At 36.0% G+C, this 16160-nt stretch overlaps 1 protein-coding gene across 2 annotated transcripts; it reads right to left on the bottom strand.

The window, feature by feature from the left end:
• Window positions 1-1907: 1907 nt before the first annotated feature.
• On the bottom strand, window positions 1908-15873 carry TWF1 (twinfilin actin binding protein 1). Of its 2 annotated transcripts, XM_028532147.2 has the most exons (10): window positions 15747-15867; window positions 14047-14124; window positions 12170-12348; window positions 8885-8980; window positions 7612-7716; window positions 6778-6798; window positions 5904-6029; window positions 5484-5634; window positions 5250-5371; window positions 1908-3948 (listed from the first exon to the last, which is right to left on the bottom strand). In XM_028532147.2, the coding sequence occupies exons 1-10, from the start codon at window positions 15769-15771 to the stop codon at window positions 3778-3780; spliced, it is 1074 nt and encodes a 357-aa protein (XP_028387948.1). In that variant the 5' UTR covers window positions 15772-15867; the 3' UTR covers window positions 1908-3777. The 2 variants fall into 2 exon arrangements, with proteins under 2 accessions (XP_028387948.1, XP_028387949.1); XM_028532148.2 differs by lacking the exon at window positions 6778-6798 and having other exon boundaries at window positions 15747-15873.
• Window positions 15874-16160: the final 287 nt, after the last annotated feature.

Raw genomic sequence — 16160 nt, 5'->3', positions numbered from 1 at the left:
GCACACATATAGATATGACCATGTTATCTTATCCATACAGCTTGGTACATTAATGGGAAACTAAGAAATTTGTTTACCTCATTAATGACTTGCCTCTTCATGTTAAGCATCCTGAGTTCTTTAAGTGCTGGCTGAATCCCTGCAAGTGCATACGGTGGTGGATCAGCACTGGCAGCTGAGTAGAGGCTGGTCTTGGTCTTTCCAGAGCTGTCAGCTGAATGAAAAGACCCCCTGGAGGACACTTGCTAATCAGAAAGGAATCAATACTGGAGTCTTTTATGGTAAAAATCACAGTCTTCAGAGAGTGAGGCTCTGTCAACATTAGTGGTATTTGCTCAGGCCAGGAATACAGTAATGGAGGCCTGAGCCTCTGTGTTGCACCTACCACTGCTGGAAGGTGCCCCTTTCTCCACTGTTCTCCAAGGAAAGGTAAATCTCTCATTCCTTTATTCACTCAACAGATAAAATATCCACTATGTTACACACACCGTTCTAGGCCTGAGAATGCAGCAGTGAATAAAACCAAGTCCCTTACCCCCACTGAGCTTGTGTTTCTGAGGGGACAAACTGTGTGCGTGTCAAGGAAGACCTAGGAGGGCACTTGAGCACGAGCATAGACGTGTGTCAAGTGAGGGAGGAAGGCACGTAGATCTTACAACAGTGACCCAGTGTGGAGAATGGCACTCAACGATTCTGAGGCAGCCATGGCAGAGTGACGCAACCCTGAGCAGAGTGACCACGGGAGGGGGAGAGAGCCATTGGCTGACTCAGGCAGAAGCTGGTGGGCAACAGTAAGGACTAGATCTGATTCTGTTTATCACCACGAATCGTAACCCCTATACACCGGTACACAGCAATACTCATGAAGTTTGTTGGCTGAGGAGGGAAGAAACTTACTCAATTTACATCGTTTAATGCAAATGGTATCCAGTTATGGCTATACATGTATCCTTTGTGGAACTATGATTCCTGGGCATACCTAGTATGTCAAAACCTCAAAATATGAAGCCCTAGAATCAGCATTTTTTGTCATGTATGGCTGGCCATACAATATATGCAAGTAAAACGTGAGGATACACCAAACTACAATACATACCTCAGGCACTCTCAGTTCTGAGTACAAATGCCTTAGAGAACTTAACCCTTAAAATTTTTAGTGACAGCCCTTTTAAGGACAGCTCTGTCTTTTGTAAAACTGCTACCAAAGACATCCAATTTGCCAGGAAGCCCTAATAAAAAGGATCGATTTGATACTGAATTACAAATCAGAGTGCATTTAATATTTGTTAAATGAATAAGCTAGTTTCTTAAGAGCTTAGTGTCAGGCACACTGGTCACCCCACCATACTGAGCTACCATATTTTTGGACTATAAGACGCACCCCCTCATTTGGGAAGAAAATGGGGGTGCATCTTAAGAGTTCGAATGGAGCTTACCTGGCTCGGTGGGGGGTGCAGGGCAACCTATGTTATTTATATTTTACCACAGTTTTTGCTTCAAAAAATTTTTTTCCTATTTTCCTCCTCTAAAACATCGGTGCATCTTATGGTCCAGTGCGTCTTACAGTCTGAAAAATTCAGTGCTTCTATCACCACAGGAACTGCGTAACTCAGAACATTTTCATTATTGCAGCAGCAGTGGGAAAGTTCTCATCTACATTAAGTACTCTTGATACAACTTGCCTAGGTTTCAAGCTTCTTAAAATCCTTTTTGGTTTAGACAGCTTAACAACAAATGAACAGATTGAATGGGATATCTCTAAGTTATTACCAGATATTGCATTATGCAGAATTATACCATTAAAAAAAAAGTTATACTAGAAAACCAACTTAGAAGACAATTTAAAGAGAAAAAAATTTATTGCAATATAAAATGCACTTATAAAATGTCCACAGAAGACGTAATTCTTCAATGCTATATAAATTTATTGGGGATACTTTATTCACCTTCTATTGTTATGATGATGCCACCTAAAATATACTGTAAACGATGAGTTATACTCTCTAACAAATGCATCACTGATTTTCAACAATCATTCGTTTAATAATAATTAAGACCATATAATCACATCTATGCTCTGGAATGTCCATTTATTTTCATGTAGTGTGGTAGAATTTAGAGTATAATTGCACATGAATGGTACAGAAAAACATTCACTACTAAATTACTTTATGCCTTCATGACAGGTCAGCAATCTTTCTGACTAAAACCACCAGCTTCAGGATTCTCAATGCAGGAATTTGCATGTACGTTGTGTCTACGTGTGCACCCATGGAACAACTTAAAGTGTATCTTTAGTAAACAAGTGCAACATTACTGCTGATTATTTTGCATGTTTAAACATCATAGTCTGATTATTTGTAAACAAACAAAACCCCACACAAATACTCTTAATTCTAGGAAGAAAATCTGTCAAACTATAAGTAGTTCTAATATGCTTCACTTGAACACACACCGAATTTCTAAAAGGTGCATACATTACCTTAGATAATAAGGTGTAAAAGTGAGTGTTTCATATTTTATACTATGAAATGTGCATTTCTGATAGTTTTATGCAGCATAAAGTTTAAGTTTAGATCAAAAAATTATAAATCCTGGATCGCCACAGTTCATTTAGAAAACACCTCCAAGGCATGGCTCTCGCAGCAGGTTTAACAGATTAAACATGACGAAGTGTTCTAGCTCCCTCTATTCAAGTATCAAAGAAAATGAGGCTCAAAATCTTTGTAGGTTGCAGCTGAAAATGCAAAGCTTTAGAAAAGTTAAAGGTGTTTTGAAATAACAAATTGAAACAAGATTCTTAAGCATTTATCTGTCTTGGGCTGATACCTACTGGAACTTTAAAACAATTTGATTAAACATGAATATTTGCTCCAAAGTGATAAAGCACATTTGCCTATAAATATATTTTGAAGAGATATCGACCTGGATGTTTAAAACTTTTTCAGTATTATTACTACTTGCTTTTGAATTATATTAATTTAATATTCAACTGAGCATAAATACTTGGCCTCATACTACTTAACAATAAAATGACTTACTTTAGAAATAGAAATTTTTTTAAGCACTAGAAAGAGAAACCACTAAAGCTGTATAAATGTGTCTTTCAATGAAATGAGAAATCCTGCAGTATAGAAAGTATCTTGTACCCTTAAGGTTTCAGAGTGAACTGATCATCTTAAATTTTAATGCCATTTAAAAAACCAAAGAGTCAAAGAGAAGACTGCTGCAATAAATCACTGTTTCTAAAAGTTGCAGGTGTGTTCCCATTCTGAGGGCAGTGCTCCTCAAAGTAAGCAACTTTCCACTTAGGCACACTGATTTTCAGCTTAGAAAGTCTAAGCTGGTTCTTAACATATTCCCTAAGTAGTATGAATAGTTTAAGGTCTTTCTCCCTCAAAGAAAAAAATTTGATGTCTCACTAAAGAGTAATAAGAAGTATATCTTACTTTCAAACATTAGACTTTCTGGAATTGGCCCATCTGTAAAAAACTCTGCAAGAATTATGTGAAAGTGTGTAATCATCACTCTATGAAAACAGTGTGACAAAATTAAACATCACTGTGTTAAAACCTTTCCTAGCTTTAACTCAAAAACAGAAATCATGAGACTTCCATAACATTAATTTTAAAAACACACAGAAGTGAAAAGTGCTATTTTTCAAAAAGTACATTTTTTTTCCTTACTACATATCAACATGGAATGATTTCAGTTCTCCTGTACTAAAAGCTGGACTTTTTTAAAAAAACTAGTATTGTAGTACTTAATATAATGATATTAATCAGTAGTGGCTTCAGTTTCAGCTGGACCCCTTATTAGTCTTCGAATTCCCCTTTTTCCTGCAGGACCTTTTGGTTTTGCAAAACTCTGCTTATGTGCATGCTGCTTGGGGTGTACTTCTTCATAAAGGAAGTCTGCAGTCAACTCATCCCCATTGTCTATCTCTATCTGGAAGAGACGAAATTAATAAAGAGTACTGCAAAATGAGAAAGTACAACATGCAAAACCTGTAAGAGCCAGTTGTCAAGTGTGAATGCTCACAAATAAATATGTAACACCCAATCCAGCAAGAGAGAATCAAAGACCACATGTAAATAGTTTCACTTTCATCTTTTTGGAGGGAGGTAGAGGAAGCATTGCTTGAATATACAGTCAGCTATAACTTCTTTCTTCTTCAATTTAACTAGTGTTTAAAAGCTGATGCCACCACTACATTCTCAAGTAGCTCTGCCTTGATACACAGTATTCAAGAAATATTATTACTTATGGTTCCTTATCACCTGGTTACTTACAATCACTCTAGGACAAGGTCAGCAAACTGTGGCCTGCAAGCCAATCTAACCCAAGAGCGTGTTTTATAATTTCCAATGGTTGTAAAAACAGAATAATAAAACAAGGAAGAATGTGTGACAAAGACCATATGTGGCATGACAGGACCTGAAATATTTACTACCTGGTTCTCTTGTAGAAAAAGTTAGCCAACACTTGCTATATAAAGTGCTTCTTCAGAACTTAAAAAGCACAAAAGGTTCAGTACCTAAAACATCCGTAGTTTGTAAGGACTTGTGTTTTCAGAGTAGAAGGTCTCAAGAATAAACCATTCTTCACCCATGCCTCACCTATATTTAAGAAACTAAATTTAAGAAAATTGGTAGCTTAGCTCCCAAAATTCAAATGTTTAAGCCCATTCCCTCTTTTCCCAGTAAATGGATTCTCAACCATCCCATGATTCAATTATAGGTGGAGAGTGTAATTCCTTATTAATAACAAGTCTTGAGCCATTCACAAGAGTAGCTCTAGCAGCACTGTCCAACAGAATTTTCTACAATATGGACATATTCTCTAAATTCTGCACTGTCCAATATAGTAGCCACATGTCACTAATGAGGACCTGAAATGTGGCTGTTGTGATTAAGAAACTGAATGTTAAATTTTATTTAATTTTAATTTATATTTAAATTTAAATAGTCACATGCAGTTTGTGGCTACATATTAGAGAGTACAGACCTCTAGGGAGACTTGGGGTCATGATAGGAGTGGAGAAGATCCCAAAGATTTATGATGAGAACAAGAAAAAATACTCATAAATCACAAAGATCATGAACTACATGAAAAAGACAATAAAAATCTAGCAAAAACTGGATGTTTTCTATTAAAATATTTTTAACTAAGTAGGCAAGCATTAGATAAATACACTGATAGATGTATTATTTAAAATAAATTAGATGGATAAATAGGTAGGTAATTACCTTTCTAATGACATCCATTTGTAGTTGTCTTTCTACGATGTCTAGCAGAGGGCTCTTGCAGCTGGAATACAGCATCCGCTCTCTTATACTGCATGTGTACCCAGGCATTGAATAAATAAAAACTGTAAGGTAAAAAATAACAATAAATGCAATTAGCAGCATATCAACTAAAGCAAATACTAAGCCTTCTGAGCAAGCAATAAGCGACATGTTAAAACCCAATGTGTCATATACCTATGGACTCCAAATAGTCTCCTTCATGGGAATGTTTGTATAGAAAGAAATGGTAACGTGCTGCATCCTTGGGAATCCTCTTTGGCAAATCTTTTAGTTCTGTATTTGTTGTGTTGGCCAAAATAATAATTTCATTTTTTATATCTATTTCCTGTCAATGAGAAATAAAATATGTGCATTAAAACAGATGGACATATTTAAAATTTATAATAAAATACTAGGAGAGAAGGGGAAACTTACACAGGTTTGACTTTTTCCCATGAACACATTTATACATTCCTTTTGTAGTTTAAGAATACCAATAAAAATATCCAAGAAGCAAATAAAAAATTTTCAAATCTACTAAAAACAGACCACCTATAAGCCATAAGCTACCAAAAACAGCAGTCATTTCATAATCATTATATATCTCTTTCTTACCAATTGCACATAGTTGAGCTGTCTGTTGTTCAATTTTTCCAAAGCCTGAAAAGCTTCTCGAGAAATAGGAAAGGCTACTCCTTGCAGTGTTTGATGCTTAGTGTCCACACCCACGTCAGTTTGTACCTAAGTACGACATATTTAATGCAGTGATGAATTTTTAGCATTTGGCAGTGCATATGGCAAAGACAACAGAACCCAGCTTCTATAAAGTGGTCATTCCACCCTCGCCCATTTCAATGTAATTAAAATTAACACTGAAAACACTACAAACTTAAAAAGCAAATTTTTCCCATTTGTTAATGTTCTGCTAGCACTCATCAACATGCACAATGCATGACACATCTTTATGAAAATGCTGGGAGTGAACTGAGTGTTAATGGTGCATCTGGGGCTTTGTTTATGTTGGGCACAACGGCAATGAGCTACATAGGCTCTCTGAATGTCTTCAGATTACACCTTAATTATTAAATTTTACTTGGTAAAATTTATAAATAGTGATATATATAATCACATATAGAACTTTGTTCTACTAGACATAAAATGAAACACAAATACCATGCACTGAACTGAAGAGTACAAACAGTAAACAAAGACACAACACAGCTCAACAAACTGCAGAAGTTCCAGACTCAGCTTTCATTACTAAGAACGTGGGTGTACATGTACTGGAAGAAGAGTACTTCAAGAAAGCTTTCAATGCATATGTTTAAGACTTTTATATTCAATAAATAACCACTAATATAGGGTCTCATTTGCAGTATTGCAACAAAAAGTCAAATAGAAATTTTAGTTTAAAAAAAAAGAATGGAGATTCTACAGCATAAATGGTACTGGATAATGAAAACATCATAGAACATATGCGAGAGCATACCCCAATACGATCCTCTGGGTTCTGATTGCAAGGAATAAAACAAACTATCAAACTTATAAAAAAAAATCACATAAAAACCCCTACTCAAATTACTTGAGTTAAAATAATATAAAAATAGATCCTTGCTATCAGGTTAATCTTTAATAATATTTAATCACTTTCCAGACTAATTCCTGTTAGTCTGTTCCTCGGACTAGTGAATGGTGATTTATGCTACTTGTTCTTTTCTATAAATTCCAGTGGAAATACAGCAGCTTTTATAGCTTGTAACTAGAATGGATGCAGTAAACACATTAAAAATGAGAAGCTATAATATAGATGGAATTTATTAACTTGAACATGTTAAACAAATACATTCATATTTAAACACCATCCAAGTAATGTTCACAGAAGCTAATATATAGAGCTTCTAGAATTCTTCAACATCTCATTGCATTTATATTTTATTTTCTTCAGTCACCACTATTATCTGAAATAACATAAAACAAACCTGCTTCAGGCAACCTCATTAGATACAATATTCTTGGCACTAAATGGGTAACACACTTTTTCCATTATTTAGTATTCAAGTACAAAGCTAAAAACAGTTGTACTTCTAACAGGAAGATTTACTATTCTGTCACATATAACAACTGAAAAAAGCTATGTATGAAATTAATGGGAAGTTCCTGAAAACGCATTCAGCATACTCTTGTCTCTAAATATAAATAGAATAAACATAAGCTACCTAACCTATTTATTGTCTAGTTATCTCTAGACAATTTTTATATCTATTATATAAAAATATATTTCAAATACTTAAAATCTCTCAATGGTTTCAAAACAGTAATTTACCTCATTTATTTTAATCTGTCGTAATTCTTCCTCAGCTGCAGTCAATGGGGCCGGAGAAGACTGTGACAGCAAATACTTTTTATATCCCTGTAGTGATACATCTTCCTGTAAGCAGAGAAATGTGCTACTATTATTCTCTAGAAGTCAAACCTCAGTGAGGTTATTTAGGACAAACAAAATTATTAACTTAACAGAAAATAAATACTATCAATAATTTTACTATTTCTTATTTTTTTAATCCTCTCTTCTATAGGTTTCAAAAATTTTAAGGGGAGAATCTACTCATCCTTTCCAAAGTTTTATAATTACTACGTCTTTTTATGAGTGTGGTGGTGGTGGTGGCCAGTCACGTGACACATCCAATCATACTTAAGTCTAAAGGACAATTATCATTAACCTTCTGGGGAAGCCTGTCCTATAGTTATTTAATAATCAACATATTCAGATTCTGCATTCTTATTATACTGACATAATCTCTCTGTAATTATTCATAGAAAATAATGATAGTTCTTATTTCAAAGAAAAAAATATTCCAAAAAATATAGGTTCTCTTTTCATCAAACTTTTGTGAAATTTTGTGAATTTTGGGAAACTGAGGACAGAATTGAGAAACCAGGCTAACTAATGGTGAATAAACAAAGTATTCCCATCTGACCTTGTACTTTATATACAGGTTATATTACTTTCTGAATCAGAATAAAAGACCTAGACAAAACAAAAACCAAAAAAGACCCTGTTCAAAACTATATTTCAATTTCCCTAATTTGTGTGTATATGTATAAATACATGTATTTACACATAAATTTTATAACAAAGTAAAACTGTAATAATTTAACTGAATATATTAATCAATCAATCAATTACCCCAATTAACCACTAAATCAATTTACCTACCTCAGTATTCTAATTTAAATAAAATAGTTACTGTTTCCACAACATGGGTATAAATGCCCACAGTATCTAAAAATTACTTTATCAATTAGTCTCTTATTTTCTGAGCCTATTTCCCCATCATTAAAGCAAAGTGGTCAAACTAAATGAGGGGTTGAACCACAGCATCTCTAAAGTAAATTCTAGTTTTTGAAGTCTAACAAAGGAGATTTCAACATATTTTGTAAAGAACAAGTACAATGTTTCAGTTAACTTATGTATCATACGAAATGTAACAATATTTTCTCTTCTGTTATAAATTCATCAATCTAAGCTCATACCAATTACCCATTACCTATGAGTTTTTCCACCGTGCATAACTACAGAAGTGTAAGTTTTGTACCTTTACTGTTCCAAATACTTCATCTTTAATGTGGCCACCTCCAAACTCCTTTTTCAGAGTTGCTCTTGTTGCTGCATACAACATTTTTTGACGAACCTATTAAGTTGTGAAAGTTTTCTTAGGGGTTTATAGATAAAAAGTTATAACAAAAGAAAGCACTGTCTGAACACATTAAAATCTTCAAGTACATTTAAAATAAACTGTGATAAAACTGAAATTTACCAACTATAATACGCTGAAGTGTGTGTCCACAAATAACATCCTAACACTAGCATCTAAACCATCAATGGCTATTCAGGTAGATTTCAATTTATAATATGGTTTTCAAAAAGTGGGCAAAAAATCTATATTTTAATAAATACTCATTTTCAAAGTATGAGTTCAAGAATAAATAACTACTTAAAACACTATTAAAATGAGAAAGAAAACAATGAAATGAAGTAACCTTGTTACTGACATTTTACTGAAAGTAAATCTAGATTAGATATTACTAATTAAGAATCAAATTTCATGGCCTATCTACGGCATATATGGCATATACCATTATGAGAAGGGCACATAAATAAAAAGAACTACTATATATACATAATTATTAAAGACTCTAATAGCATGTATGGAAAACTAAAGATGACTGTTAACCAACAGAAATCATTTCATAATCCTACACTGTCAAATCTAGTATTTCTTTCAGATAGGATATATGAAATTAAAAAAGAGAATATGGTTTTTGAGAATAATATATAGATAACTTTAAAAATTATAGTTTTTCTACAAGAAACAAGAGAATTACTCTTAAAAATACTGGCATTATCCATATATTAATTTTGTCTTCTGTTCTATTTAGTCAATATAGATAGTCAATTATAACTTTACAAAAAAATTGTTGTGTATCACCTGAATGGCAGCTATTAATAATATTTAATAAAGGACTTCTGGTCAAGATGGAAGCATAGGTACACATGCTTTACTTCCTTGCGCAACTACAGGAAGGAATTACAACTAAATATGTCAGAAAATTCAACTGTATAAAGTCCAACAACCAAGGATTTAAAGAAGCCACATTCATCCAGACGGTAGGAGAGGTGGGGACAGGGTGGAAAGGTGAAGAGATGCAGTGTGGCCCGGTGCGGCGCGGAAAGGCAGCAGCAGCAGTGGAATGGGCATGGGCTGTCCCCACATTCACGTGTGGTGGATAAAACTGGGAGGGACACCCTGGGAGCAAGGGATACCTAGGGAGCAAACACCTGCAACCTGAGTCCAGACCACATAGCCAGGGTTCCAGTGCCAGGAAGATAAATCCCCGTAACTTCTGCTATAAAAACCAGTAGGGATTGGGGCAGCAGAAGAAATTGCTGAATTTTCAGAAAACTTCACCTAAGGGGCCCAGACGGTCTTACAACTTACCCACCCACTCTGGGATTCAACACCAGGGCAACAGCTGGAAGGGCACCAGTCACATACAGGGAGTGGGTAAAGTGAGTAAAAACAGGGTGAATGCTGGGCAAATCCCCAGAAGTCAGGCAGCAACACTGTTCCCTGTCCCAACCCTCCCCCAACACAGAGTCACAAAGCAGTGAAGCAGGTTGCTCCACCCTGGTGATTACCTACAGCTCCACCCCACACAATTTACAGGTGCCTTTTACAAGGAGTCAAAGCAGCTCTACCTACCACAGAAACAAACACGGGGACAAAGAAATATGAGACAAAGAAGTATGGCCCAAATGAAAGAACAGAACAAAACCCCAGAAAAAGAATCAAACGAAACGGAGATAACCAACCTATCAGATACAGAGTTCAAAACCCTGGTGATCAGGATACTCACAGGATGTACACTGAGTACAGCAACAAAATAAAGGAAGAAGTGAAAGTTACAAAAAAATGAAACACAGAAAAATCTACAAGGAACCAACAATGAATGGATGGGAGCCAGGATGCAAATCAACGATTTGGACCAGAACGAATAAATAACATTCAACCAGAACAGAGTGAATTTTGAACAAAATTCAAAAAAATGAGGATAGTATAAGAAGACTCTGGGACATCTCTAAACACACCAATATCCAAATCACAGGGATGGGCAGAAGGAGAAGAGGAAAGGCAAGAAACTGAAAACTTATTTGAAGAACTAATTAAAGAAAACTTCCCAAATTTGGCCAAGGAAATAGACAAACATATAAGTCCAGGAAGCACAGAGTCCCAAACAAGTTGGACCCAAAGAGGACCACACCAAGGCACGTCATAATTAAAATGCCAAAGGTGAAAGATAAAGAGAGAACCTTAAAAGCAGCAAGAGAAAAGCAAAGAGTTATCTGCAAAGGAGTTCCCAATAAGGCTATCAGCTGATTTCTGAAAACAAACTTTGCAGGCCAGAAGGGACTGGCAAGAAGTATTCAAAGTGATGAAAACCAAGGACCTACAACCAAGATTACTCTATCCAGCTAAGCTATCATTTAGAGTGGAGAGGCCCATGAAGTGCTTCCCAAACAAGGTAAAGCTAAAGGAGCTCATTGTCACCAAGCCATTATTACATTAAATGTTAAAGGGACTTATTTAAACAAAAGATCAAAACTATGAACATTAAAAAGGCAACACATTGACAGCTATCAAAAACTGAATAAAAACAAAAAACAAAACAACAACAAAAAAAGAAACTAAACAAACAACCAGAACAAGAACAAAATCATAGATATGGAGATCATTTGGAGGATTATCCATGGGGAGGGGGAGAGGGGAAGTTGAGGGAAAGGGTGCAGGGATTAAGAAGCATAATTGGTAGACAGGGGAATAGTAAGAATATTATAGAAAATGGAAAAGCCAAAGAACTTATATGCATGCCCCATGGACATGAACTAAGGAGGGAGAGACTGCTGCAGGGAAGTGGGGTACTGGGTGGAGACAGGCAAAATGGGGAAAAAGTGGGACAACTGTAATAACATAATCAATAAAATATACTAAAAAGAAAGAGCATATTTAATATGTTTAATCAGTTCTCAGAATTATTACTTAGGCCAAAGTTTGCTTCATACTCTAAAGGTCCATAGTTCTTTATGAATGCCACAGATTTTAAGATTTTAAATCAATAATTCTATCTATTTCAAGGGCAAAACTTCTAAATGTAAGCACATCACCCCTAATTTCATATTACCAATCTAAGGGTTTTCTCCATGATCATTCCTTTCTATGAGAAATGACTGCTGCTTCTTAACTTTCTCTTAGCCTAGGAATATTTCAGAAACAAAACATTCTAGCATTTAATGTTAAGCAAGTTACAAAAAAGCTACTTACATGAGAATGATCTGGAGACCATGCAATGAATATCCATTCATATCCCTGGGCATTCTGAGAATCCAACCTGAATAATATGTAGCACGGCTGTTTGTCCTCCAACAGGGGCAAAACAAAGGAATCGTAATCCTTATCCCAGGAATCTGAAGGTGGACTGCATGATCCAATCACAAGTTTCTCTATAAAGAACAATTTTAAAAAGATACGTACATGGTGTGAAATAACAAATGAAATAGTAAGAAAGAACAGAAACATATAGTTATTTCCTAATTACTATTATTCACATCAAAAATTAGAAAGGAAAATGCTTGCTATACCAAAAATAATTATGATATAAAGTAGTACTAAAAATATACAAAAACTTTATGATCAGCATGGTTAAAGTAATATTATATATTAAAAAACACAAGGAACTGATAAAAATGAACTGCAATCATAAACAGATGAGCAGGATGGTTGAAGAATGGATGATATGCTATAAGTTGCCAACAAACTATATTTAAATAAGTGTACCTCTCAGAGGATAACTTCTGAAATAACACTGAATTGCACAGTAAGAAATATTAAATAAAACAAGGTTTAGCTCCTATTTGGCCATAATGCTAATAATTAAAAATTCGTCCAGGAGCATCAGCTGGTATAGCCACTTTAAGGCACTATTTGGCAGAATCAAGGAAGAGTGTGAATGTACTCTGCAGAGAGAATCTCTTGCACATCTATGCAAAGGTGTTCCCTGAGGCACTATATAATATCGGAAACTGAAAATAGCCTCAATATCATCAATCAGAGAATGGACATGTAATATGTGACATAGTCACATAATAAAATTCTATTCATATTAATAGCAGTTATTAAGATGAGATGGAAGTATGTTATATTTATTCATTCTTTGGAATTTCCTTATTTAAAATATTTTCTCAAAACAAACATAAAAGTAAAACAAAAACATAGTGACCTTGTAAATAGTGTAATTTTCCTTTACCATTTCACATAAACAGTGAGTTAGGAAGCAATGTCATTTAACATTTTAGTGCAGTATCTCTAAAACATGTTGCTTTACAATATATGTTTATTCCTATCCAGCGTGGCAATATATGTAGAAAAACTGCATATTTTCAAACTATTTTTTAATAGTTTGAAAAACTATTTTAGCAATTTCTGGTATTTTTAATATATAAGTTGAAAACAGCAAATTTACTTTCAGTTTATGAGAGAACAAGTTATTTTTCTAAAGCAAAATATTTCAAGGTATTTAAGAAATTAGGCCAATGGAATATTTTACATTAATTTGTAATTAAGTAGCTATAAATTGTTCAAATTCAATTGTAGAAGAATTAAGAGTTTCCCACCCAACCAATTTTCCCATTTACAGATTTTGAAACAATCAATTTATAATGTTACATTCTCAGAACTTTTTCCCAAAAGAAAGGGAAATCATTTCTACAGCATAGAGTGCAACCAAGTGGAGAAAACAGGAGAGTTTGAAACCTTTGTTTCTACTTCAAAACTAACTTTACTGAACAACATCAATAACTTTTTTCAGATAATCACCTGTTTACTGATTTCCATTCCAGAGATGGAAGCACTGACATTAGAAACGGATTGCCATGCAGAAACTGAGACAAAAAGTACAAAGAGGACATCATCACACCAAAAAAACAACATCTTTCTCTTTCCCTGATAGTCAAGTTCAGAATTCAGAAGTTAAGCAGGGGGCCGTGCAACATGCCCAAAATGTAGAGGATTCATGTTACTCAAAGGCAAGCTTTGAACTTGCTTCACATTAATAGCTCAAGTCACTGACAACGACTTAGAAGTTTAAAAATTTAACACCCAATAATCCAAGAACAAGCAATAAATAAAAATGTTTAACTAACCATTTTCAATAGATATTTTCAGAAGTCTGTATTTTCCATTTCTTGCTCTGGCAAAGACATCTTTAACATCTTCACTTGCTATGGAAAAAAAATAAAGAAACACAAACCTATTTTTTATACTTGTATGTTAAAACTCTCTAATGCTACTTAAGTGAGGAAAAATAAATTACAATACAAAGCAAAATATATTCAGTATGTGGCATCCTCTTCTTAAAGAGGTAAAACATAATGGACAGTGTATACAGCTAAGAAATATAAATATATTTTTAAGTATATTAATATTAATTCTAATTTGTTTTAGTTAGATAAATCCATACAGAAATAACACTGGGAGTGAATATATTAAAAGTTACTCAAGCCCATTAATGAATAAATTACAATTTTGTAAAACACCTTTATTCTTTGAAAAATGTTGAAAACCTGCTTTCCTATTCTAGTCCAATGTCAAGCTTATGATAAACCAAAACACTTACATCAATTCACTTTGTGTATTTTCATATTAAAAATAACATTAAATATCAGATATCCTATCCTGATTTTTAAAGAAGTCAATAAAACGTATTCAGCTTAACCACTTCTGGTTACATTTTCGTAACTTCTATTTCTCAAAAGGCTGGAATAAGCTCATTGAGTAAATATATATTTAACAGCCTAAACCTTGTGCTATTAAAGCATCAGAAAGTTTCGTTCTTAGGTTGCAAGCTTGACGCCAAGAACCACTATTTCAATAGCGCTTGCAGTAAGGTTCAAGCGTGAAAAGTTACATATTGAAATATAAAAACTAACTCGGGCAAAAACAATGCTTTTAGATTTGAGACTATTTTGATTACGTTTGTGTGCGGGGGCAGGTGTGGGGTACTGTCAACGACCCTTAAGAACACAATGAAGTAAATGTTCATCTAGGGAAAAGATCCGTTGTCTATTAACAGGAAGAGCTTGTGTTAATATTAGAACCCATTAAGCGATCTCGAGTAACCTCGGGATATATTATTTGATCGTGATGAAGGGAGCGCTTCCAGACTGCCCATTTTCAAACGAGGGATGGAGGTGAGATATAATTGCACATTCAACTGCCTGCACGGATAATTAAAGACAACCACACAGATCAGACTTTCCAGTTCCCTGGGGAAGTACCTAAGGGAAAAAAAAAAAAGACTAAAACATCCCATACTCATTTCAGAATACATTTCATGTTCCTATTTGGGGACAAAATGCAGAAGAGTTTGGGACCTCTTAGTGGAAGTGAAAAACATTCCAGCTTCTTTCTTTTTATAGTCAAAATCCTTTGCACCTTAAAAAGAAAAATTATCTTGTCTCTCGACAGCAAAGAAGCCACAGTCGCCTCCACCTTCCCAGTCTTCCCTACCTGATGAAAAGGGGGAAAAGTTGGGCTATTTCTCGGGGGCAGTGGAAGGCACGCCCCCTTCACCCCGGCCGCCACGGAAACCAATTTCCTCCGCTACAGCGAATTTCAAGTCCGTTTGCAACGTGGCGGCTGCCCGGCCCAGGCTGGGAGGGACACAGGCCGGGGAGCTCCCGGGACACCAGAGTGTGGGGAGGCGCAGAGGCCCGGCTCACCCCGTGAGACCGACTCCCCGCGCTCCCGGCCAGACTCCTGCCTTGCCCGGCCCGCAACCCGCCCGGCTCGCCCGCGGTCTCCCGGGAGTCCCTTCCCCGCGGGACGCACCGGGCACCGTTACCTTGGATGCCGGTCTGATGGGACATGGCGGCGGCTGTGGGCTCCCGGGTCCGACGCTGACTACAGCGAGCGGCCCCGGCCGGTGACTCCAGGAAGCGGTGGTTCCTCCGCCGGCCCAGCGCGTCATCAGTCTGCGACCGGCGGCCGCCCCGCCCCCCGCGAGGCCGACGGCGTCGTAGCGCGCCCGGGCTGAGTGTCAGGGGCTTAGTGTTCGGGTGGGCGGACTGCAGTTCCGAGGCCCCGGTCCCCAACATTCCGCTCTGTGCCCAGGATCCCTGCCCTCGGCACTTGTCGCCGCTTCTCCCACTCCACCTCGGTGAAACACCACTGAGCCAACTAGATCCTTCGAGCGACCCTGCCGACACAGCCATTCACTGGTTCAGCGAAAGGATGCTCAAAAACGGAATGAAATTTT

The sequence above is a fragment of the Phyllostomus discolor genome, chromosome 2 (assembly GCF_004126475.2).
Source record: "Phyllostomus discolor isolate MPI-MPIP mPhyDis1 chromosome 2, mPhyDis1.pri.v3, whole genome shotgun sequence".
In the NCBI taxonomy this organism is placed as follows: Eukaryota; Metazoa; Chordata; class Mammalia; order Chiroptera; family Phyllostomidae; genus Phyllostomus; species Phyllostomus discolor.
This window is presented reverse-complemented; position numbering and strand designations above follow the sequence as displayed.